General features: G+C 37.4%; 1 protein-coding gene across 1 annotated transcript in view; it reads right to left on the minus strand.

The window, feature by feature from the left end:
* The window catches only part of DCX (doublecortin), a gene marked incomplete at its 3' end in the record, with an annotated part of 119,599 nt that extends 96,009 nt beyond the window's left edge, over positions 1–23,590 (minus strand). The window contains exons 1-3 of the mRNA XM_081277923.1: positions 23,584–23,590; positions 21,442–21,827; positions 13,064–13,404 (exon numbers count right to left, since the gene is read on the minus strand). Coding sequence (XP_081134049.1) covers positions 13,064–13,404; positions 21,442–21,805 — 705 coding nt within the window. The 5' untranslated portion in view covers positions 21,806–21,827; positions 23,584–23,590. The remainder of the gene's footprint in view (positions 1–13,063; positions 13,405–21,441; positions 21,828–23,583) is intronic.
* Positions 23,591–24,288: the final 698 nt, after the last annotated feature.

Genomic DNA, 24,288 nt, shown 5'->3' on the forward strand with positions numbered 1-24,288 from the left:
ATGGTCATAGATTTTTTTAAAAGGTTTGTTGTCCAAGTAAGTTTGGGGAATTATTGATCTAAACAAAATCAAGCAGGTTCCTTTATAGAGAGGTTATTGGAGACTTATTTCTAAGAAGAAAATATACTATGCATTATTATTCAACTTATTTAACTGAAGAACATTTGATCAGATTGATGTTACACAATCACAATTTGGGGAATGCACTCAAAATTGATACACTAATATTACTTTGAGGACTCATTTGTTGAACTTTACCAACTGAATCTGTGAGCTGAGATCAAGCCTCTAAGAAAATATGACCCCAGAAATAGTCTGATTCTTCCAGGAACAGGGCTTTAAGTGATAAGATAGAACAAGAGTACTATTAGACTAAGGTCTAACATACATAAGTTATACATAAAAGGCATTTTAGAAACCAATCACATATAACACAAAAGATAGAAGATTAAAAAAATGGGACACTAGATAGGCAAGTTTTTTTTAAGAGAGAGAATTTTTTCATATTTATTTATTTATTTAGTTTCCAGCAGACACAACATCTTTGTTTGTATGTGGTGCTGAGGATGGAACCTGGGCCACACGCATGCCAGGCGAGCGCGCTACTGCTTGAGCCACATCCCCAGCCCAAGATAGGCAAGTTTTGATAGATCTGGAGCATTAAGAGCTGACAGAAACTTTGAGATCACCATAGCCTGATTCAATTATGGCTCCCTCTGCCTAGTCACTTCTGAAAGTCTCGCTGAGCCAGGCCTTGCCCTCTAGTCTACCAGAGAATTTTGCTTCCTTTTCCCAGCAATAATGACCATTCAAATCACCTGGATTTAGTTGATTTACAATCCTAAATCTTTATTGGAAATAGAATCCATCTGCTACATTTATCACAGCTGCCACTCCAGCCTCAAAACCATTCTTTTAGCCACTCCAGACACATCTTCAGCTAGTTTTTCATCGTTATCTCTAACAATGGGCTCCTTCTTTCACCCATTACTTCAGTGCAAATCCCCCACTATCTTTCCCTGTGGCAGCTTCTCACATATACCCATGTTGATCTTATCTCCTTGCTTGACTTTAACTACCATGATTGCAGATTAGTCCCAAATCTCTATCTCCACTCAGACCTATCTCCTGAACTCCAGACCAACAAATACTACTATGTTTTAGAGCCTTCACTTAGATTAAGCAAGGTAAACCAAACTAAACATATCTACATGCCACTTCTTGCCCTGATTTCCCTATCTCAATGTATGGTCCCATCATCCACACATATACCTTAGCTGTAAACCTGAAAGTTACCTGAATCCTCCTACTGCCTCAACTGTGGTAGACAGAATTCTGAGAATGACCTCTAAAGACCTTTGCCTTCATATGATTTCCTCTCTTTGAATTATGAATATGATAAAATATCATTTCCATGATTATGTTGTATTACATGGCAAAAGGAGTGTTTTCAGATATAATATAAGATTACTAATTAGTTGACTCTGGGTTAATCAAAGGGGAGATTGTATATTTGGGACCAATCATAAGAGCCCAGTAAAAGCAGAGAGTTTGCTCTGGCTGGTGGCAGAACAGTAATTAGAGAGATACTATGTATAACAAAGATCTGATGTACCTTTTGGCTTGAAAATAGAGGGAACCATGTAAAAAGTTCGTAGGTATCCTCTAGAAGCTGAAAATAGTTCCCAGCTGACAATCAGTAAGGAAATGGGAACTTCAGGCATATGGTCACAAGGAATTAAAATCTACCCCAAAGCTAAATGACCCTTGAAATGGGTTCATCCCTAAAGATTCCAGAGAACAGGCTAGTTTGCCTCACACCTTGATACCTTGACTTCAGCCTTGAGATACCTCAAGAGAGAACCCAGCCATGCCTGCTTTGATTCTGACATACAGAGCTGTGAGATAATAAATGAGTGTCATTCTAAGCTGTTGTATTTGTGACAATTTGTTACACAGCAATGGAAAATTAATATACCTTCCAATTCAATTAATCATTGAGTTTTCCAGTTTCTACTTCACATTAGAATCTGTTTCCTGCTTTTTAACATCTTCACTACCATTGCCTAGGTTTAGTTCCTTCTGTTCTCCTTTCTATAGTACCATACTACTAGAAACCTCCCACCTAGACTCCCTACCAGTCTTGCTTTTCTCAAATCCAAAACAACCTACCCAAACTGCAAAATTGATCTTGTTATTCCCCTGCTTAAAATCATTCATTGGCTTCTATTCCCATTGAAAAACATCAAAGCTCCTTAACATAGTTCATAAGATCATTGGCAGATATTGTCCTCCCTCTCAGCTTCATCTTCTCCCATGTCTTCCCTGTGCTTTATCTATAATGCAGATTTTCTCAACTATAGAACTTTTGACATTTTGAGCCAGATAAGTCTTTGTTGTGAAGAGCCTTTCTACGTACTGTAAGATGTTTAGCAGCATCCTGGCCTATATCAACTGGATGTCAGTGGAACACTTCTGCTAGTAATAACAACCAAAAATATCTCCTGACATTGACAATATCCTCTGGGGAACAAAATTTCCCTGGCTTAGAACCACTGGGATAATTATACACAACTTCTGTGCCCCCCCTACACCTTCCCTTCTGTTTAGAAAGCTTTTTATTATTGTTGTTGTTGTTGTTTGGTACTGGGGTGGAACCCAGGGTCGCTTTACCAATGAGTACATTTCCAGTCCTTTTCACTTTTTATTTTGAGACAAGAGCTCACTAAGTTGCTTAGGGTCTCACTAAGTTGCTGAAGCTGGCCTCAAATTTGTGATCCTCCTGCTTTAGCCTCCCAAGTCACTAGGATTACAGTGTGTGCCACCATGAGAAAAGACAGTCTTTTAACAAATGGTGCCAGGAAAACTGGAAATCCATATGTAATAGAATGAAATTTAACCCTTATCTCTAACCTTGCACAAAAGTCAACTCAAATTGGATCAAAGACCTAAGAATAAGAATAGAAACCCTGAAACTGCAAGAAAACAATGTAGGTCCAATACTCCAACATGTTGGGACAGGAACCAACTATCTTAACAAGACTCCTAAAGCATAAGAAATAAAATTTAAAAATCAACAAGTGGGATAGCATCAAATTTAAAAGCTTCTGAACAGCAAAGGAAACAGTGTGAAGAGAGAGCCAACAGAATGGGCAAAAATCTTCACGACTTGCTCTTAAGATGGGGTGTTAATATCCAGAATATACAAAGAACTCAGAAATCTTAACTCCCCCCCAAAAAAAAACACCCAATCAATAAATGGTCAAAGGAACTGAACAGATGCTTCTCAAAAAAAGAAATACAATGGACAACAAATATGTGAAAAAATTCCATCATCTCTAGCAATTAGGGAAATGCAAACCAAAATTACACTGAGATTTCATCTCACTCCAGTCAGAATGGCAATTATCAAGAATACAAATTATAATAAATGTTGGCAGAGATATGGGTAAAAAGGTACAATCACATATTATTGGTGGGACTGCAAACTGGTGAAACTACTCTGGAAAGCAGTTTGAAGATTCCTCAAAAAATAGGAATGGAACCACCATTATCACCTAGCTATCCCACTCCTCAGTATACCCCAAATATTTAAAATCAGCATACTGCAGTGACACAACCACATCAATGTTTATAGCAACACAATTCACAATATCTAAGCTATGGAACCACAACTTATTTGCCCTTCAACAGATGAATGAATAAAGAAAATGTGATATATATATACACACATATACACAAATGTATATATACATATATAAAGAATAATAATATTATGGCATTTGCTGGTAAATAGATGGAACTGGAGATCATCATGTTAAGTTAAATAATCCAGCTCCCCAAAAGTCAAAGGTCAAATGTTTTCTCTAATATGCAGAAGCTAATGCAAAATTGGGGTGAAGGATAAAATTAAGATAGAGAGAGGAAGGGGGAAAAAGGAGAGGGAATTTCATCAAAATAGAGGAAAGATAAGTAGAGTAGATGAAGAGGATTGAGGAGGAAAAAAGGACAGGAAAAGGGAACAGTGGAATGACTCTTAATGAATTTTTGTATGTGCCTGCATGGATGTGGTACGGTGAGTCCTAGCATTGTCCTTGTATCCACTAGGACACTAATATAAAAAATAAAAAGTAAGGAAGTAAAATATATATATTGAAGAGAGCTCGGTGGAGTAGAGGGGGGCAAGAAGTGGTAAGGACTGAATTGGAATGGATTGTGTTTCATGCTTTTGTGATTATGTCAGGGTGTATCCTGGTGATATATATGACTAAAAATTTTTTTAAATAAAAGTAGAGAGTGGAATGAGTTAAACATTTATTACCCTATGTGCATATATGATTACACAACTAGTGTAATTCTACAACATGTACAACCAGAAAAAATGATTGTATGCTCCATTTATGTATGATGTGTCAAAATGGATTCTACTGTCATGTATAGCTAATTAAAACAAATTTAAAAAGTGGGCCAAGGATATGAATAGGTATTTTCCCAAAGAAAACATGCATGTATCCAACAAGCATACAAAATTATGTCTGAACCATTAGTCATCAGATAATGCAAATCAAAACCACATTGGGATACTACCTTCACACTGACTAGGATAGCTCTAATAAGAAAAACTATAACAAGTTTTGGGGAAGATGTGGAGAAACTGAGAACTTTCATACATTGTTGGTGGGGATGAAAAAATGATGAAAGCACATTAGAAAACAGTTTGACAGTTTTTAAAATTTTAAGTACGCTGATAACATACAACCCAGTAACACAATTCCTAGTTATTTCCCAAATATAAATAAGGATATATATCTACAAAAAATCTGTACATGAATATTCATAGCAGCATTATTCATAATAGAAAAAAGGTGGAAGCAATTCAAATGTCAATCAACAGATGAATGACTAAACAAAATTTGACATATTCAAACAATAGAATGTTATTCATGTATAACAATGAATGAAGTACTGATACTTTTTACAGTATGGATAAACCTTGAAAATATGCTAAATGAAGAAATCCAGGCACAAAATACCATATATGATTCTATTTTTTAGTATTTTTTTTAGTTGTAGTTGGACACAGTAACTTTATTTATTTATTTTTATGTGGGGCTGAGGATGGAACCCAGGGCCTCCCACATGCTAGGTAAGTGCTCTACTGCTGAGCCACAACCCCAGCCCATGATTCTATTTTTATTAAATGTCCTGAATAGGAAAATATATAGAGACAGAAAGTAGCTAAGCGAGTACCTAGGGATAGGATAGAGGAAGGAGTTGGGCCTAGATGATGCCTAAATTTGAGTTTCTTTGGGGATAATGAAAATATTCTGAAAATTTTTATGCTGATGGATGCAGAATTTGTTTAAATATACTAAAAGTCATTGGTTTGCATACTAAAATAGGTGAGTTGTATAGCATAGGAATTATATCTCAATAAAACTGTTTAAAAATGTATCTTTCAGACAATGCTCTTTGTGCCACTTCATAGGAATGGAAATAATGACAAATATTTAAGTAAAAAGAGGTCAGCCACTTCAACAGTTGGAAATGGAACATTCTGTATCCCTGAATAGATCAGTCTCCACTTGATGAGCCTCTTCAGGCTATTCAAGAAATAGGAATGCAGTCAACTCTAATGCTAGCCATCCCCACTAGCAACCATCCTTCTCCAGCACTGAAAATAGTACTACTGCAGTGAACAAGCCTTAATAATGGTACTGTCAAATATTTAACACAATTCTAGCTGTCTGCCTTTTGTCTTGCTTGTTTGTGAATCTTCACTTTCTACCCCTCATACTATCCACATTGGAAAGAAAAGGTCAAATTAAAATCATAAGTATAAAAATATGTCTTGGTCAAGTCATTAGAGGTAACAAGATCTGAATATAAGTACTATGCAAATATCATTTAAGGGCCATCCTAGAAAACAACATATCCACCAAAGTGAGTAAAACATCATGCTGGCAATCCAAGGAACATAGAAAAGTGAAGTGCACTGAAAATAGTAGCCTGGTGGGAAAAATGTTTAGACAGAAACAACATTCTGAGATGAATACTCTATTATCCTAGAATTATATGCTATGGTCATATACTAAGATCCACTCAAAAACTGAGACCTAAAGAAGAGATGTGATTGGTCTCACATCACATAGCTAGTAGAGAACAGTGTGAAGATTAGAACTCAAGTCTCTGATTTTGTCTAGGGATCTTTCCACTTGCTGAATGTTAGACAGTGACAAATTAGTCGGTATGGGAGATAGGAATACTAAGTCACAGCTTTTGATTAAAATATCCAAGTCCTACCTTCATAACTGCCCAGAACCAGAACCATCACATCAACAACAAAACTCCAAGAAGTTGAATCACTGAAGAAATAATAAATTGCCAGGGTAAAATTGGCCCTTTTTTCTGTAAGGGCAGAATGTTTGACCACCTCCATCATAAGTCCTCTTTTTTTAAAATTTTATATTTTAGTTGTAGTTGGACACAACACCTTTATTTCACTTATTTATTTTCATGTGATACTGAGGATCAAACCCAGGGTCTCACATGTGTGAGGTGAGCGTTCTACCGCTGAGCAACAACCTCAGCCCATAAGCCCTCTTTTTAAAGTGCAAAATACTGCAACATATGGGGAAGTAGTTTGTGAACTCTTTCCTTTCACAGAGCCCACCTGGCTTTCCACCTTTATTCTTTTCTACTGTATGCTCAAGCCAGTCTTCCCAAAGCCTGTCTCCAGGAATCTATGACAGGTTGGGAAGGGGAAGTTTTCATAATATACATACGTTCCCAGCCTTGATTTTTCTTAAGTGAAGGTCAATGATAAATGACCTTCCTGTTGGGGCATAATTTATGGCCACATGACCTTATCTATTAAGTCCAACATTGACTGACAGGGTCACAAAACTGGAAGGAGAGAGGTTGGCTCTGGGAGAGCTAAATGCCAAAAAATGTATGTAAGACCTGATGTAACTATAGCAAGTAGAGATAATAAGGGAGAGAAAAACTAGCTATATGGACAAAAGATACATCCATCTTGGGAAATGCATTCAACATTTCCAAGATTAAATCCCACCCATCTTCCTGTAGTTCTGAAATTGCCTTTGTGCTCATGGTACCAAATCATTCTGTATGGTAAGATGGAAGTCTCAAGTCTTTCCTAGAATATTTAGCAGCAGCTAAAATGTCCTTTATGCTGTTGTTTTCCTATTGTGCATCAAATGTTTTCTTAAAATTCCTATTCTAAGGCTGAGGCAAGAGGATCTTGAGTTCAAAGCCAGCCTCAGCAACTTACCAAGCTCCTAAGCAACTTAGCAATAAATAAAATAAATAAAAGGGGGGCTGGGGATGTGGCTCAGTGGTTGAGTACCCCTGAGTTCAATACCCAGTACTCCCCCCAAATTTCCTATTCTAGAGATCCAAGGCTATATATAATCTCTTGGAATCAGTCTAAACCTCTCCTATTATTCTGAGACTTAAAATCCCTGGTCCAAGTAGTGGCTACTAGAAAGATACAAACAGAAACATGAAATAAATTCATCCAGTTGAAAATTTGCCTAACAAAGCTAACATAAATAGTAAAGCTATGCTTATGTCTTAGGTACATATCTTGAGGCAATAATGAATCTTTTCTTACACATATCCTGTGTGTGGACAAAACTGAACCTAGAGATGCCAATCAGTGTAGCATGAAAATGGATAGTGTGAAGACCAGCTGCACTCCTATGTATAATGCCCAAAACCTGGAAATCTATTATTAAAGCTCTGTACCTCTAACAGAAGCATCATGTTTTCTGCTTTTGGAATTGATTTTAAGGCTAGATTATGTATCTAATTAAACCACTATTATCAAGTGAACCAGAAATTTGTTTTTCAATTTTTATGCATCCATGACCTTTATGCATGAAGATTAATATGTCATTTGATAGGGAAATTAATATTTGGATAATTTTGCCAAAACACCACAACTACTTTTGAAGTCAAAAAATCAAAAGAATAGCCTCATCTGAGAATATAGTAATACATATAATCATCCAACCCTCCATCATTTCCTCCTTGATTGACCCTCCTAGAAATTCATTTTGGCTTCTCGGAGTAGACAGGGTCCTACCAACTACTCTTTATTGAGGACACAAATCAGTTTGGACCTCTATGTACAAGCGATTTGCTTTTCTAACAACTTTAGACAAATATTTCCTCTGCAAGAAGTCAGGAAACCAGTCTTCTATTCCAGCAAAACATAAGCCCTAAAAGGTTGAAGACTCCAAAAGCATATCCAAGCAAAATAAAAGCTAACAGAAAAAAAGCCATATCTATGGTTTCTTGTCCATCCATATAAAACAATTAGCCAACTGGTATACTCAAGAACAGAAATAACAACAACTCAGTATAATCAAATAAATCAACTGGAGTCTTTTAGCTGATCATTACTTAAAAGAAGGGGACAAAACCACTTGGTTTGGTTGATCTGGGATTCAATTAGAAAATATACTGACATCAAGTTATGGCCTTGATTTCATGAATAAAATATTTTATAACAAATAGGCTTCACTGTACTTTATCCTTTCCAACTTAGTGCCACATGTAGCCAAAGACAGTCACTGGAATCTCATCCAAGTATGTTCAAACCATTGCAGCACTTGTGCCTTTGGCCTCTACAGAAGATCATATTGCAGTAGTGAGAATACCCACCAAATAATCAAAGTGACTGACAGGTGGTAATATTAGAGCTGTCTGTCATCACTAGCACTGGGAAATGGGATGGGCTCCAAAATTTTGAGTTTGGCATCAACTTTCAGTAGAGTCAGCAGCTATTCTGTAATTAGTAGTTTGGTCCATGCACTCCCAAATTTTGTTATTTAATGTCCCTGCTGTACCAACACAACAATATTTGATTTGTGGGTTACCCAATGCATACCAGTCTTACCATTGAAAGTAAGGGTAGTTAGTTCTAAATTATTCAGCATCTTCTCTATAAACAGCATTTCTTTGTTCTCTTCCATTATTAAATTATATATATATATATTCTTATAATTTTATTTAAAATGTTTATGGCTAAAGATTGGGAAATACTGGGTCTAATTAAATGTTTCCTCACTGTCTAAGTTCTCAGAACATATTTAATGTGCTAGTGAGCACTGTGAATTTCTAAGATGGGCATAACATTTATAGAATTTTATAACATTATCTGATTACAAAACCTTTCCTGAAGAACTTCTGGAGTGAGGATATGGAGACAGTTCTCCTTAGAATATACTTTGGGAAATACTGATTTAAATGCCTGCCCTTAATCTCAAAGTAGATCAAGGACCTAGGCATTAGACCAAAGACCATGCACCTAACTAGGGAAAAAATGTAGGCCCAACACTACATCATATCAGCTTAGGAACCAACTTCCTCAACAAGACTCCTGAAGCCAAGTAAAATTAAAAATCAATAAATGGGAAGGTATCAAACTAAAAAGCTTCTTCAAAGCAAAAGAAACAATCAAGAATGAGAATAGAGAGCCTACAGAATAGGAGAAAACCTTGGACAGCTGTACCTCAAATAGAGCATTAATCTCCAAGATATACAAAAAAAACTTTAAAAACTTAACACTAAAAAACCCCACAAATAACCCAATTAATAAATTGGCAAAGGAACTGAACAGGCAATTCACAGAAGAAGAAATACGAATGGTCAACAAATATATGAAAAAAATGTTCAATATCTCTAGCAATTAGAGAAATGAAAATTACAACTACACTGAGATTTCATCTCATTCCAGTCAGAATGGCAATTATCAAGAATACAAATAACAATAAATGTTGGTGAGGATGTGGGGAAAAGGTACACTCATACATTGCTGATGGTACTACAAACTCGTGCAACCACTCTGAAAAGCAATATGGATATTCCTCAGAAAACTTGGAATAAAACCACCATTTGATCCAGTTATTCCACATCTCAGTATATACCCAAAGGACTTAAAATCAGCATACTACAGTGATACAGCCACCTGGATCTTTATAGCAGCTGAATGCACAATAGCTAAGCTATGGAAAAAACCTAGTTGCACATCAACAGATGAATGAATAAAGAAGTTGTGGTATATATACACAATGGAATATTATTTAGATATAAATAAGAATAAAATTATGGCATTTACTGGTAAATAGATGGAACTGTAGACTATCATGCTAAGAGAAATAAGCCATCCCCAAAAAAACAAAGGCCAAATGTTCTCACTGATATGCAGATGCTAACACATAAAAAAGGGTGGGAGATGGAAGAATAGAAGTTCATTGGATTAGACAAAGGGGAATGAAGGAAAGGGAGGGAGGATAGGAATAGGAAAAACAGTATAATGAATCAGACATAACTTTCCTATGTTCATATATGAATATATGACCATTGAAACTCCTCATCATGTACAACCACAAGAATGGAATCCTCATTACAGTAAGTTGTACTCCATGTGTATATAATACACTCTGCTGTCATGTATATCTAAAAAAAAGAACAAATAAATAAATATCTGCCCTCAGTGACCTCCAAATAAAATACCAGATGTAAGAGCCCAGGTAGGATATGCACTCCTTTGGAAACCTCCTATCACTTCTGATAGACCTAAGGGTAGTGTCTGGAACATTGGATGAGGAGAGCTTCTCAGAACATCTCCCTGAGCCATGTGAGTGTCTGTCAGTTCATTCAAATACCAAACATATATAGAGTATCTGTAGTATATATCAGGAGATGAATATAAATAAATAAGAGAGAAGATAAGAGAAGGAAAGGAAAAGGAAGGTTAGAACTGCTTTTACTGTATCTAGTGGAGACATAAATTTTCAAAAATAAAAAATAATATTTGAAAAAGCCCTTAAAAGATGGCCTTGTTGGGTCAGAGTGGGCAGAATGAGACATTTTAAGGAGAAGGAACTATATAGAGAGACATGCAGATGTCTGAAAAGACACTCTTCTGCTCCAATGAGCATCAAGCCCTTATGTTTCTGTATATTCACACCATATCACATGGTGGTGTTTTGTAGTGTTCCTCAAAGAAATGAGGACTTATGCTTAAAGGATTTGAGAGGGTTTGCCACTCTGCATGGCCTGCTGAAGATGAAAATTAGATTGGAGTCACCTACCTAGGAGATGAAGGTGCCATTTTTTATATTAGGAGTGATTACAGAATGCCCAGATATGCTACATTTCTACAAAATGTTGGAAACTTTTAATAATAATGATAGAAGTAAAGTAGGTGGGGCACAGATAACTTTAAAATATATGTAATTTGCCATAAATGTCATTTAATGATGAATTGTATATAAATGTATGTGTGTTTTGATTTACAGAGTGCTCTCACCCCTGTTATTTCATTTGATCCTTACAAGAATCCTGTGAACATGAGTAGGGAAGGTAGGATTGGTCCATTTGTACCAAAGGAGGATTGTGCAGTTCAGGACACTTAAGTGGTTAGTCCAAGGTCATATAGTAAGTGGCAATATAAAGACTAGAAACAAAATCTTCTGAATCCTAATCTTATGTCTTTGATTTGCATTTTTCTTATATTACATCAAAAGGCTGAAGGTATAGGAAAGTAGACTTATGCCTAAAATAAAGAAAATATTTCTAAATCTCACAACTGTTGAATAGTGGACTAGAATGTTCTCTGAAATGGTTGAAGAGGATATCCCTAACTTAGGTAGGAGAGTAAATATCATGTCTTCTAAGTTCACTGTCTACTCTAAGATCCAAAGATTCTAAAATTCCTAGATCCTATTTCCCTCAGATGAGGTTTTGGTAATTAAGCCTGTTCCTAAGCAGCTCCTTTTTTTATTATATACACAGTGCTCAAAAGAAAAATACTCTTATTAGATAGGTGCTTAAAAGTTGGCACTTATCCTGACATCATAGGTAAACCCACTGTGTTGGTACAACAAACACAAATAAGAGATACTTGCCTCTAGGTATTTCTCAGATCACATAATTCTAGGAAGTAAATGGAAGCCACTAATGTATCAATATTGTTAAGTATACATTATTTGAGTTATTTTTCCCTAAAATTTAAAATCTTGGAGCACACATTATAATCAGAATCAGGAGAAGGCATGACTGCATTTGAACACTCATCATTCATTTTGATGTATAGTGAATATGCTTTTTTAGAATCTATATAGTTGTTCAAATACAAAATGTATTTTAAGAGATAGAATTATGGACTGATAATAATCCACATTTGTCTGCTTTGATGGGGAACCAGGATTCTCTTAGAGCCAATAGAACCAGCCACTGTTCCAATTCTCTTGGAACATTTTTTGTCATATATTTACAGATCCCTATGCTCAAGAGAATGGTGCATCTGTCTGATGGAGACGCCTGGCTGCATTCTTTCCTAGATATTAATATAGGTGGCACTTCAGTAGTATAACCAATGACATAAAGAACCTGATTTGGAGGGGAACAGATGGCACCATCTTTCTTGGGCTAATTTTAGGTTCCCGAAATAGTCCTTTTCTCACACAAACCATCAGTAGAACCAAATTAAGACAACCATGTCACATGTAAAAAGGGAGAGAGGAAAAAAATGTGTATAAGGCAAAGACAATGAACTAGAGGCTTCAGTGCTTCCCCTATATCTGACTCCTTTTGATAACATATGAGAGTCACTTTAACCTCCTTTCATCAGACTGGATACAAAACACCAATATGGGGGTATTTAAGAAAAAAAAAACAAGTGATAAGATCTCATGTTTAGTCATATGTATTGAATAATCAAGGTTTATTTGTGTACTTGCTCACTTTATATTTATAAGAATTTATAGGATCTAGTTTCTAAGAAAATTTTTTCCTTGGCAGATAAGAAAGCTGAGGCTAAATAACCATTATACTTGGCAAGTCTGAGGCAAATTGAATTTCAAAGCCTCAGATTCCTGGCCCATTGCTTTTTCTGCTGGTATTATATAATATCATGTAAGGATGAGATGTGGAGAAAGAGTCCCTCAACCAGAAACAATAGCTTGTCTATAAGATAGTTATCCAAGGATTGTGAAAAATGAGAAGACTACTTTGAAAAGGTACTTACCTGTTTTCCATCCAGAGTATAGAGTTTTTTGACGACCCCAGTCTCTAGCTTTATGGCTTCGGTGATATCAGTGAGCACTTGCTCAAAAGAGTGGGCGGTCTTCTTGTTCAGAAGCACACGGACAGCCTTCCGAGGCTTCACCCCACTGCGGATGATGGTCACGAGCTTGGGGCGGACAAAGTCTTTGTTCTCTCTCGCCTGGGCACTGTTGCTACTAGCCAGGGACTGGGGAGCTTTCATGTTGGCAGATGTTTTCACATTGACAGACCAGTTGGGGTTGACGTTCTTGGTGTACTCTACCTTCTTAAAGAAGTTGTCTGATGAACAGACATAGCTTTCCCCTAAGGGAAGAAATAAGTAGTTAAGTGATAAGTTCAATAGCAGATATATGGACTCTAACCAAACTAATATACACTGACATTGGAGTAGGACTTTTGGAGAAAAGGTGACAGTAACCAACCTTAAGTAGAATTCCTAAATGGGCTAACTTGGCTCATTCAAATTCAAAAGTAATCAACAAAACATGCTTCAATATAATGGCATAACTTGTTGAAGAACCCTGTAAAGTTAAGTGTTATAAGGACAATGAACACTCCTAAATTTAATCTAACTAGTGGAGTTCTCAAGCTTAATATGGTTTTGTTGGAGTTTAGACATTTATGTTAGTTTCTAGGATATTTATTAACTTCTGGGGCATTACTGGAGGTTTTTTACCATGTCTTTATTTTCTAATTTTCCTATACTGGTTTTGAACTCCTAGCCCCATCCCTTCATTATATTATAAACCAATGAGAAAGTTCAAACTTATTACATTTTTATTCCAAGTTAAAGTGAACCAATTAACCTTGAATATGAGGCATATTGTTCACTCTTGGTAAGAAGCCAGTCCATCATTTGTACAGAATATTTAAGTGGTGGAATATTGAAATGTGTGTGTGTATGTGTGTTTTGAATGTCTATATGTGTGTTTAAGTATGTCCTTTCCTTTATTGCTCACTCCCATATCTAGGTAGAGAAAGAGTCTAAATAACAAACTGTACACATGTGTGCACACGTGCACACACACACACACACACACACACACACACACCATTCTTTAAGTCTGGCTCTTGCATGAAAGTACTCTTCCCGGCTTCTACAACCCATGTTGCATCTTTTTATCCTCCTAGATACTGCATATTAGACCTCTGTATTTGGGGTCATCTTCACTAGTACTTCCCTTGATTACCATAGTAATACAGGACAGATGTGAGAATATATCATATAGTCTGATTTATGAATTGGAGAGATCTAGTGTAAATTTTACATTTACCTTGGGCTAGAGGAAATGACTAATGCACAGGAAGAAATGGTCCAGAGGCAAGAAGAGGGATTAGACACCTGAGACTAGACATTGAAGAAAGTAGGAAAAGAGGTAGGCTCAGCCTGGGGGAGAAAATATTGAGAAAGGTTGAATTTTCAGTAAAACACAGTAGCCTCAAGGTATACAGAAGTTCATTCAGAGGCTGAGCTGCAGAAGCAGTCTGATTTAATCAGGCTTACATCATCAGTAATGACCCTAAATAAATAAATAAATAAACCCTAGCCAGTGCAAATAAAACATTAAACACAATTATAGTCTGATGGCTCTTCTCCTTCCTTTGGTCTCAGCAGGATAACCACACAGAGACATTTAGACATGCCAGGCTGATAACTCACTGCCTTTGCAAATATCAATTGTTTTGCCATAACACAAAATCCTTTAAGTCATATTAATTAATAAATTTCTCAGTTGGTGCTAAGAGAAGATTCAGTCAGAATCTCTAGGGTAACTTCAAGGACATTTATGCTTGTGTGGAGGGGGAAGGTAAGTATTCTAAACTTCCCTCAATCTGAGAGGCTGCTTGTGTTCTGTCTTGATAGGAGAACCAAGGGATGACTTGTAGGTAAAACAGAGACACCAATTTCCACTTAGTACACACATGAACACCCAGGATGGGAGAAACAAAGACACCAGCTAATAGAAACCTTAATTTTTCTGGCTTTCTTTCTAGCTAGTCCAATTCTATTCAAGTGATTAGAGTCTAGGGTCTTTATTTTGTGAATTAATAGGGAAAGGGGGCTCTTTCAATTACCCCATATATTCATATCTAATATCCTACACCCACTAGAAATAGCCTCTTGCCTTAGCACTTCACCAGATTCATGGGTACCTTCCAAGAGGTCCTACTGCCTTTGAGTCAGATTTTTTCCACAACTTGTCATGTACTTTGAAACTTTGTCAGACAACTGTGTGGTGTGGAAATGTGCAAGTCTATATATTTATGATTTCCCTCATCCACAGTCTCTTCTGTAGAGTCAGCTGTGTAGCCCTATCAGGACTCTGGACATTTTTGCCCCCATCTCTTAAACCTCTTAAGCCTCTAAACTATGAGTATGATTAACTACCCCTAGATGAAAATGAACATGATGGCAAACAGCTAGAGTATCATATGGCACCTAAGAACTTTCCAGAGGGCCCAGCACTCAGCCAAATCTATGTTGAGCACCTTTTGAGGGTACATTTGAGTCATTCCACTCTCTCCTTTTGGCCTGAATACTGAGTAATGGAAAAAGAACAGCTGATATGATGTCAGTCAGAATTGGGTCCCTAACACTTCATAGTTATTCCCCTTGGGCCAGATACCTAGTCTTCCTTGACTCCAGTGACTTTTCTGCAATGTGAGGATGCTAATAATACCTTATAGAATTGTGGGTTTGAACCAAATAGTGGATAGAAAGTGCTGAGCCCAGAGACTAGAACACAATAAGCACTTCATAAATTTTTATTGTTACTATTAAGCCCCTCAAATGATGGAATAGAGGAGAGAACAAGGAGGAAAGTGTGAAAAAGGAAGAGGAAGAAAAAGTTAAGAGAAAGGAAAATGGAATGAGAAGTGAGAACTGAAGGAAAGAAAATAGAAAGCATCAAGTCAGTACTCTTAGCCCTGAGCTGTGATCATTATATAGCTTGAGCACTGCTGGGATCCCACCCTCAAAAGCAAGATTTCTTGCCACTTGGGAGGGGTTTCCAATTGCTGCAAATGCCAAATGAAGATCTGTAGCTAAGACTCAGCAAAGCCACTGATGATTCCCAATGAGGATAGAGTATTTATAGGGGTTAAGAGTAGTGACTTGGGGATCAGACAGACTTGGATTCAAATCCAAACCAGGTACTTAGGAACTGTATGACCTCGGGCAAATCACTTGTCTCTCTCAGTCTCAGCTTTTTCATTCACAACTTGAAAGTATTTCACCAGGGATACCTGAATCCCTTCTAGGTCTAAAGATCTATAAGAAGGGATTTTCTTCTTCTCTTCCATCCCAAGCACATTTGAGAAAATAAAACTTTTTACAGTAATTAAATGATAAAAAAGTAGGTGCTCCCACCAAGGACCCTTCACTTCTACTACTGGAAAGATATCAAATGTGCTGCTTTACTATACTAAGGCTTCCTTATTCTGATTTTGAAAGCATTTGCAATGTCTACTGCCAGAGCTTGGTGCCTCTTACTCATTTAGCTGCCTGGCAATGGAAGCTGGGTGAGGTGTGTTGCACCTTTACACAGCTGGGTTCCCATCCTGCCATAGCTTCCAGAGGCTTCCCACCTGCTGGGAACCTGGAAGGAAAGCTGGTTTCAGAGCCAACCAAGGTGACAATTTGCAGGAGTTGACAGCTGGCTTTAGGGTGAGGGACTGAGGAAATGAAGTCATGGAAGCACAGCTAAAGGGCAGAAATGGAACAAGCTGTGGGTTCAAAATGATCTAACGTCTACATCCCTTCACTTTTAGAAGGACCTCATTTTCAAAAGCATTAAATATGTTTATCTCTTCTCAAAGCAAAAGCAATTTTACATGGACTTTTCCCTCTCCTGGGATTCCTAACTCAAGAAATAAAATATTAAATGATACATTATTGTATTTTATATTAAAATATTACATTATGCTTTCTTATATTATCATGCCTATTAATAATGAATCACTCCTAGATATCTTAAAATTCCTAGATTTTTTTGTCAATGTGCTTGCTTTAGTAGAGAATAAATTAGTGAAAGGTGATTTCATCTCATTGGAACAAACAAGCTATGTCAAAGAAACTGGATCATAACGTCACCATACAGCTCAGATTTTCCAAGACTGTCCCAATTATAAATAGTCTGTCCCATTGTCTACATAATAATGCTCAAACTTGTCTAAATTTGCATTAATAAAAAATATCTAGTCTTAAATATACCCATACAATTGATTTGGTACATATACAAGGGAGTTAGAAAAACATTAGACAGTATATAAAGCAAAGGAGAATGATTATATAAGGAAAGACAAGACAAAAAAACAATACCATCAGTGGATTTCATTCACTGACCTACTGGGAATACAGTTATCTAGGGCCACATCCTATGTGACCTTGCTAAGACCCTTGGTATACCCAAGGACCTATGGAAAAGCTGACATCAAAAACCCAACTTTTGTGCTATCTACTTCCCTTGATACTTTCAGCATCTGGCAGAGGACAGTGTACTAGAGACACTAGACAAAGGGGAACACAAGGTCACAGTGATTATTAAGCAGTTACTATTTATTTCATTTCATTTTAGATTAACTATTTAATAGTGTGGACTCTTGAAAACATCTTTAAGATCTACAAAGCAAACAACAACAACAACAAAAATGATTTCTGCATTCATAGGAATTCCTAACATTGTTTATTGCTGAAGAGGATTATCAAGATCACCTAATCCAATACTTCCCAATTCTAAGTGCTCATAAGAATCACCCATCAAGATCTGTAAAAACAAATTCTGGGGTGCTATCCCTGGGGATTCTTATACAATAAGTCTGAGGTGTGGCCCAAGAATCTATATTTTTCTAAAGCTCTGAAAGATTTTTAAAGTTAGCCAGGTTTGGGGATCACTGGCCATTAGGATCCCTCATTAGCATCGTTATTCTCATTATTATTATTGTTTTCATTATTATTAGTCTTTCATCATTAATGATAATGACACTTTATATAGTTGTACCTTGTCACTATTCTACCATACCATATCTAATTTTATCCTCACAATCACCCTAATGAAAAGGCAGGTGTTACAAGTCTCCCTTTGTAGTTATGAATATTACTCACAAGAGATATGCAAAATGTGATCTGGATACACAATGAAACATCATTCCACAATAAAAAGGAACAAAGTGCTGATACATTGTACAACATGGACAAAGCTTGAGAACATTATTCTAAGAGAAAGAAGCACAGAAGAACACATATTGTATGATTTAACTTACATGAAATGTCCAAAATGGGTAAATCTATTGAGACAGAAATTAGATAAATGATTGCCTAGGTATGCAGAGGCTAGAAGGATAGGCAGTGACAGCTAATTGGTACAGGGTTTCTTTTTCAAAAGATGAAAATGGTCTAAAATTAGATTACAGTGATAATTGCATCATTTAGTTAATTTTCTAAAAATCATTGAATTGTAACTTAAAACGATGTTTTTTGATATGCAAATTATGCTTTGAAAGGTTTTTTTAAGGAAAAAAACCCTTTTGAAAAAGAAAACATTCATCACATTGATGATAATGGCAAATCTATGCTCAGGTAGCTAACCAGTTACAAGCTGGAAAGACTCAAAAATAATGGATATGAAGTACTTACTGTTCCTTCCTGGCACAGAGACACTCTGTAAGCACTTCATATCCATTATTTTATTTAATTCTCAAAGCAGCTACTCCTATATTACAGATGGAAAACTGAAGCTCAGTGTTTCTAATGCTTTCCCAAAGTTCACACACACTAGCATCTGAAGACCCCAAATCTGAACTAAATCTAATTCCAAACACTTCTCTTCCCATTATAACCTGCTGCCTCTAAGACTAGAACCCAGTACTCCTGATTCTTCATGCAGGAATCTTTCCAAACTTTTTCAATTTGAAGCTAACAGAAAACAATGTGCATGATTTTTAAACTTTCATTTAACCTCTTCCAAAGGTAAATAAAGTGAAAGGGGAAAGCATCCAATTTTCCTAGATGAATAGAACAAATTAGAAGAGGAAAAAAGCCATTTTCTTTATTCTCCTCTCCTAGTACCCTTGCCCATTTGTCTCTATAGCAGTAGGAAAATTGATCACATTTATCAACATTAACCCAGAGATACCCCTGAATTTGCTTGACAGAATGGTCAGTACTCAGGACTGGAGGAACACTGACATCCATCGTGACTTATGTTTATAGATGACATGTGAATAAATTCAACTGAGCCCTATTTATAGTCTACATTATCTGGGAATTAATCAGGAAGTAACACTGCACCCAAAGTGGCCCAGAGATGATAGATGAGAGGAATGCAATCTATCAAGGATTCAAGAGGACTCAGGTGAAGAGAAAGCTGCAGTCCTTTCAAAATTACATTTGATACATACCTATATTGAACTGAGATTATTTATCACCTCTCCCAAAACATTGCACACGCGTGTGCATGCACGTGTGCACACGCACATGCGCACACACACACACACATCCAGAAAGAAAAAAAATGTGAAAATGGATTTTGGGGGGAAATCTGTGCCTAACACCTGTCCGAGATCAGGTAAAACAATAGTTCCAATCCTTGTTCCAAATACAGTATCACTTGGTTCAGAATTCTTCCTTAGCATCTATGATGGTCTTTAGAAGATCATAGCTAGTAGAAATGAAGCCAATTGAATGATTCAGGGTGCTTTGTTCCTGAAAGTTATTACAGAGAAATCTCTCAAATTTGACTGAATTTTGAATTTTACAGTAACAAAGACACACATCCTATTGATTACTCAGTTGGACAGCTCCTTCAACCTAGCTTCAAGCTCTTTGAGTCTGTCCTGCTTCACCTTTCTTTTAAGAAATGTACTAGAACCTCCAACCCCTTGATGGTCAGGAAAGGCCTAAGATTAACCTCTGCCTGCCCATTCTGCATGTGATCAAATGATCTAAACCTCCTTGGAATTGCTTTTCAAGGTCATCTATGTAAATAATCTCAGACTTGAATCCTGAGACTGAGATGTCACAACCATATGAACACTTTCTCTTTCTCTAAGTAACTGGCCCAAATCACTTTGCCTGACTACTTGGGAAATAGCAGCTACTCAAGAGAAATGGAATCTTGTACAAGGGAAGCTCTCATGCTCCTTTGTCTAGGAACACAAGAAACCTAGAAGCAGTGAAGCAGAGGCAGGGTATTCCCACACCAAGTCATTAAGTATGTGGTTTCTCCTGCTTTGTTGGCCATTTCATAATCTGGTCTCCCTAGAGATCTGTTTGCTCTAAACTCACCTTTGCTCAGGGAATGAAGGGAGGGAGGAGGGAGGACTGGATAATGGGGGAGGGGTTTGAGGAGGAATATTTTCATTATCACCATTTCTTGAAGCTGTCCTTTAATGCACTAATGCACTGTATCAGCTCAAATTAATAACATATGTCATACCCACCAATTTAAAAGTAGGGGTAGGGAAATATCATCAATATAATTCATCCAATAATGTAATATTAACAACATAACCTGAGATCTATTTTCTAAATGATCACAAAGAAGACTTTATGGCTGAGTAAGTTTTGGTAAAGAGCTGGGGTTCCCCCTATTTTCAGGTGGATACACAGGTTGTCAGCATGTTCAGCAATCTAGTCAGAAAATTCAGTTGCAATACCCACATCTAGAGAGGATTTAAAAGGATTGAGGTACAGTGAGTCAGTTCCCATTCTAATAGGATTTTTTGTATTAAAATACCAGACATACCTACAGCTTCCTTTGGTATTTCTCCCAATGATCTCAGCCTCAGGGACACACCCTGAAGTGGGCTTTTTAGAAGCAACAGCTGAGCAGTGACAACTTACCTAAAAGTATAATCTTCTGTATGTCCAGAAAGTCCTGTTTTTAGGGTGTATATTTCCAGTGAGTTGCAATTCACAAATAATTTTACAGTAGTTCAAAGGAAATTTGGACATAATAATTTCTCTATTAACCCAACCATGTGTCCTTCCTTGTTACTCCCCTGATGATATCATAGTCTGCCTTAATAATGCCACTCAGAGTTAATTATGAACAAGATTCACTAAATGCCACAATTCAGATTTTCCTTTGTATAGACTGGCAGATAAGCACCACACATTATCACCACCATCTACATATTTCAACGCTAGCAGAGACTGAAGCTCATGAACAGTGATAGCTAATGGCTCTGTTGATGCCTATAGGATCAGAAGTCTGAGCATCAGTCAGCCCGATGTTTGGAGAAACACATTGCCTAATTTCTTTCAATGAAATCCAGGAATGTAATCACAACCAAGGATGCCCTTTCCCACTAAGGACGACCACCCACTACTTGAATTACCTTCTTCTAGTTCTTCCATACTTCCAATTTTCCTGGATCCATCAATGGTGTATATATAACGCACTCCCTGAGGCAGATTGATGTTGTCAGACAGAGATCTCGTGAGGTCCGCCAATAAAGCATCGAAGCTGCGAAAACGGTCAGAAGACACAGCATACACAATCCCTTTGAAGTAGCGGTCCCCATTGCGGTAGAAACGTACCTTCTTGGCTTTTTTCTCATTGCTCAATGCCTGCAAGGTTCTGGTTCTATAGAAGCTACAGTGGGCGCTGTGAGTTGGACTGGGCAACCCATTCATTCGTGAGCCTCTCATGTTCCTAGATGTTTTATCTCGTTCGTCAAAGTGTCCAAAATCAAGTTCCATATTTTGAAAAAACCTCAGAGACCTGAGTGTTGGAGAAAGGGGTGGGGATAAGGAGAGGCAGAGAAAAAGGGGTAAGGAGAAAAAAGAAGAGAATTCAAATATTAGCCAGATTCAGATATGCAATCTGCTGCTTGTGAAAAGAACTGGTTGAAGGGAGGCTGTGACCCATCTGCTGCTTGCCCCTGACCTGCAGGAATATTGATCTTAATAGAGAAGAAGGAGGGGCTGGGCGGGGGTGCTGGTGGGTGTGGGGGTTGGGACTAAGAGATAGAAAGGGAGGCACTTTTTGGCACTATTCCAAACAGAGAAGAGGGAGGGATTTTGAAATAGCTTAAAATCCTGGAACTTACTAACAGTGGCTCCTATCAAATTGTAACTTCGGGCTAAATACATTAAAACTGGCATCTGTTTCCTCACACAAGCCCACATGACTAACAGTTGTAAATGAATCCATAGCCTGACAAAATTCCCCTTGAAGACAACAGAAGGAGCTAGCCAAGGTTAGCATCTCCAGCTTAAGAAGCAGTCTTTACACCTCAGTACAATGACTATGAAGGGGGTGTTTTAATTTTATTCCAAATCCCTTTTCCTACTCTAATGTGTGCATCCCCTCCCCCAGAATAAACTAGAATTCTCTTTTAAAGGGACAGCCTCTAGGGAATACCCAGTGTCTTTGTGCTATTCATCAAACCCTCTCCCCACCAAGCTGGTGCAGTTATCAACATTCATAAGAAGAAATATGCTGAAAAAAAGGATTAGAAAAAAATCAGTTATTTAACAAGTTTTTAGCTCTGCTTTCTTCTTGGTAACCATTTGTTCACAAAATCCTTTTCCCCCACCCCAGGTGCTTCAACCCCTCCCCACCAATGCAGCAATATTTCTTAATGGAATAATTTAATTGTTGAAAGATTCTCAAATGAGTCCCTGAACAACATATGGGACTTTAGAAGCAAGCACACCTCTCATTGTTCTGGGCTTCTACCCTGACCGAAGGGGCATTTTGCTTTCATAGTAGACAATTCACCCCAAACTTGTCTATTTGCCCAGGTGCATTTGCAAAGGTTAAAAACGGTTATCTGTCAGGCTTTGATTTTTCCCTTTCTATTGAACCCTCCCCCCCCAACAAAACCTCAAAATAAAATATTTTTAAAAAAAACAATGAAAACATGAAACCAAACACAACCAAAGCGCCAAACACTAGAAAAGGTAGTTACATTCTAGGAACCAAACTATTAACATGCATCTCACAGATGGGGATAAAAGGACTCACAAAGCAAGCAGGGCTCAGCTGCTATACACTGCCACATCGAAATATTTGCAAGGGACCAGGAGATAAAGGGGGACTGGTGCCTAGTGGGCTTGTCAGGCTCAGTCCCCTTTTTTTTTCCAATGTCACCGTGACCTACGCTGAGCTCAGCATTGTCTCTGTCAGACCACCTACAGTAGTAAGACCCCACCTCCTCTAGACAAGTAGTAAGCATTTCCCCAGGTGAGCCAATAATGCTTCGCTTTGCTTTAGGATCAGAGATGATATTATCTTATATTAACATTATAGTGAAAACAAAGGAATATCAAACTCACTTTTCCAAAGGAAAAATCCCAGGTAGAAGCTTAGGGCAAAAAATCCAATAGAATAAGGCAAAAAAGGAGAAGAGAGAGAGAGAGAGAGAGAGAGAAACAGAGAGAGACAGAGAGAGAGAGAGAGCACTTTGCCTTGTGCTTTTCCCCCTTTGACATCTGTTACATTCTGCTGAAAATCACTCGAAAGCCCCACTCACCGGTTTTCTGCTGGTTGGGTGGAGATGCTGAGAGAAAGAAAACCAATCTCTCTATGCCTTTGTTGTCTGAGCTCCAAGCAAGAAATTCCTGCCAGGGTGGATAGATGCCTTCTAGGTCCTAGTGCCTTGTCCAGCTTCTCCCCTGTTATTCAGGCTTAGTGAATCCCACTCCCCCCACCAACCTCCTATGATTAATTACATGCTTTTTTTTTCAATTCACAGCCTGCATTAACAGCTAGAAAGGTTTCATTTATAACCAACAGGAAATTGCAGGGTAGCAAAAAAGATTGCACAGGCAAGTTCAGAATGCTCTAATGAGCAATGTGCTAGCCCTTTCTTTTAGAAAATTGGCAATTTCACTTGGCCAAAACCTTGGCCTAATCTGCCTGGAGGCCAGACTTGACAGCCAAACCAGGCTTCATAGAAATTGTAGCTCTCTTCCTTTTACCCTATTGAGAGACAACAATCAAATCTGCAAATTCTTTAAGGCATTTTAGTTCAGACATCCAATAACTGGTTGTTTTTTAATATGAACTCAGTGAAGTAGACTAAGAGGAAATAGGAAAATGACAAGAGAAAATATTTGTAGAATTGCATGGAAGGTAAACGCGGAAAAGGACACCCAAAACCTTTTTGGTTGGTATAAGAATTTGTTTAATAAAATTTGCTTTGTTTTCTTTTAAGAGTTTGAGAGTTCAAATCCAA

The sequence above is a fragment of the Spermophilus citellus genome, assembly GCF_964194105.1.
Source record: "Spermophilus citellus genome assembly, chromosome: X".
In the NCBI taxonomy this organism is placed as follows: domain Eukaryota; kingdom Metazoa; phylum Chordata; class Mammalia; order Rodentia; family Sciuridae; genus Spermophilus; species Spermophilus citellus.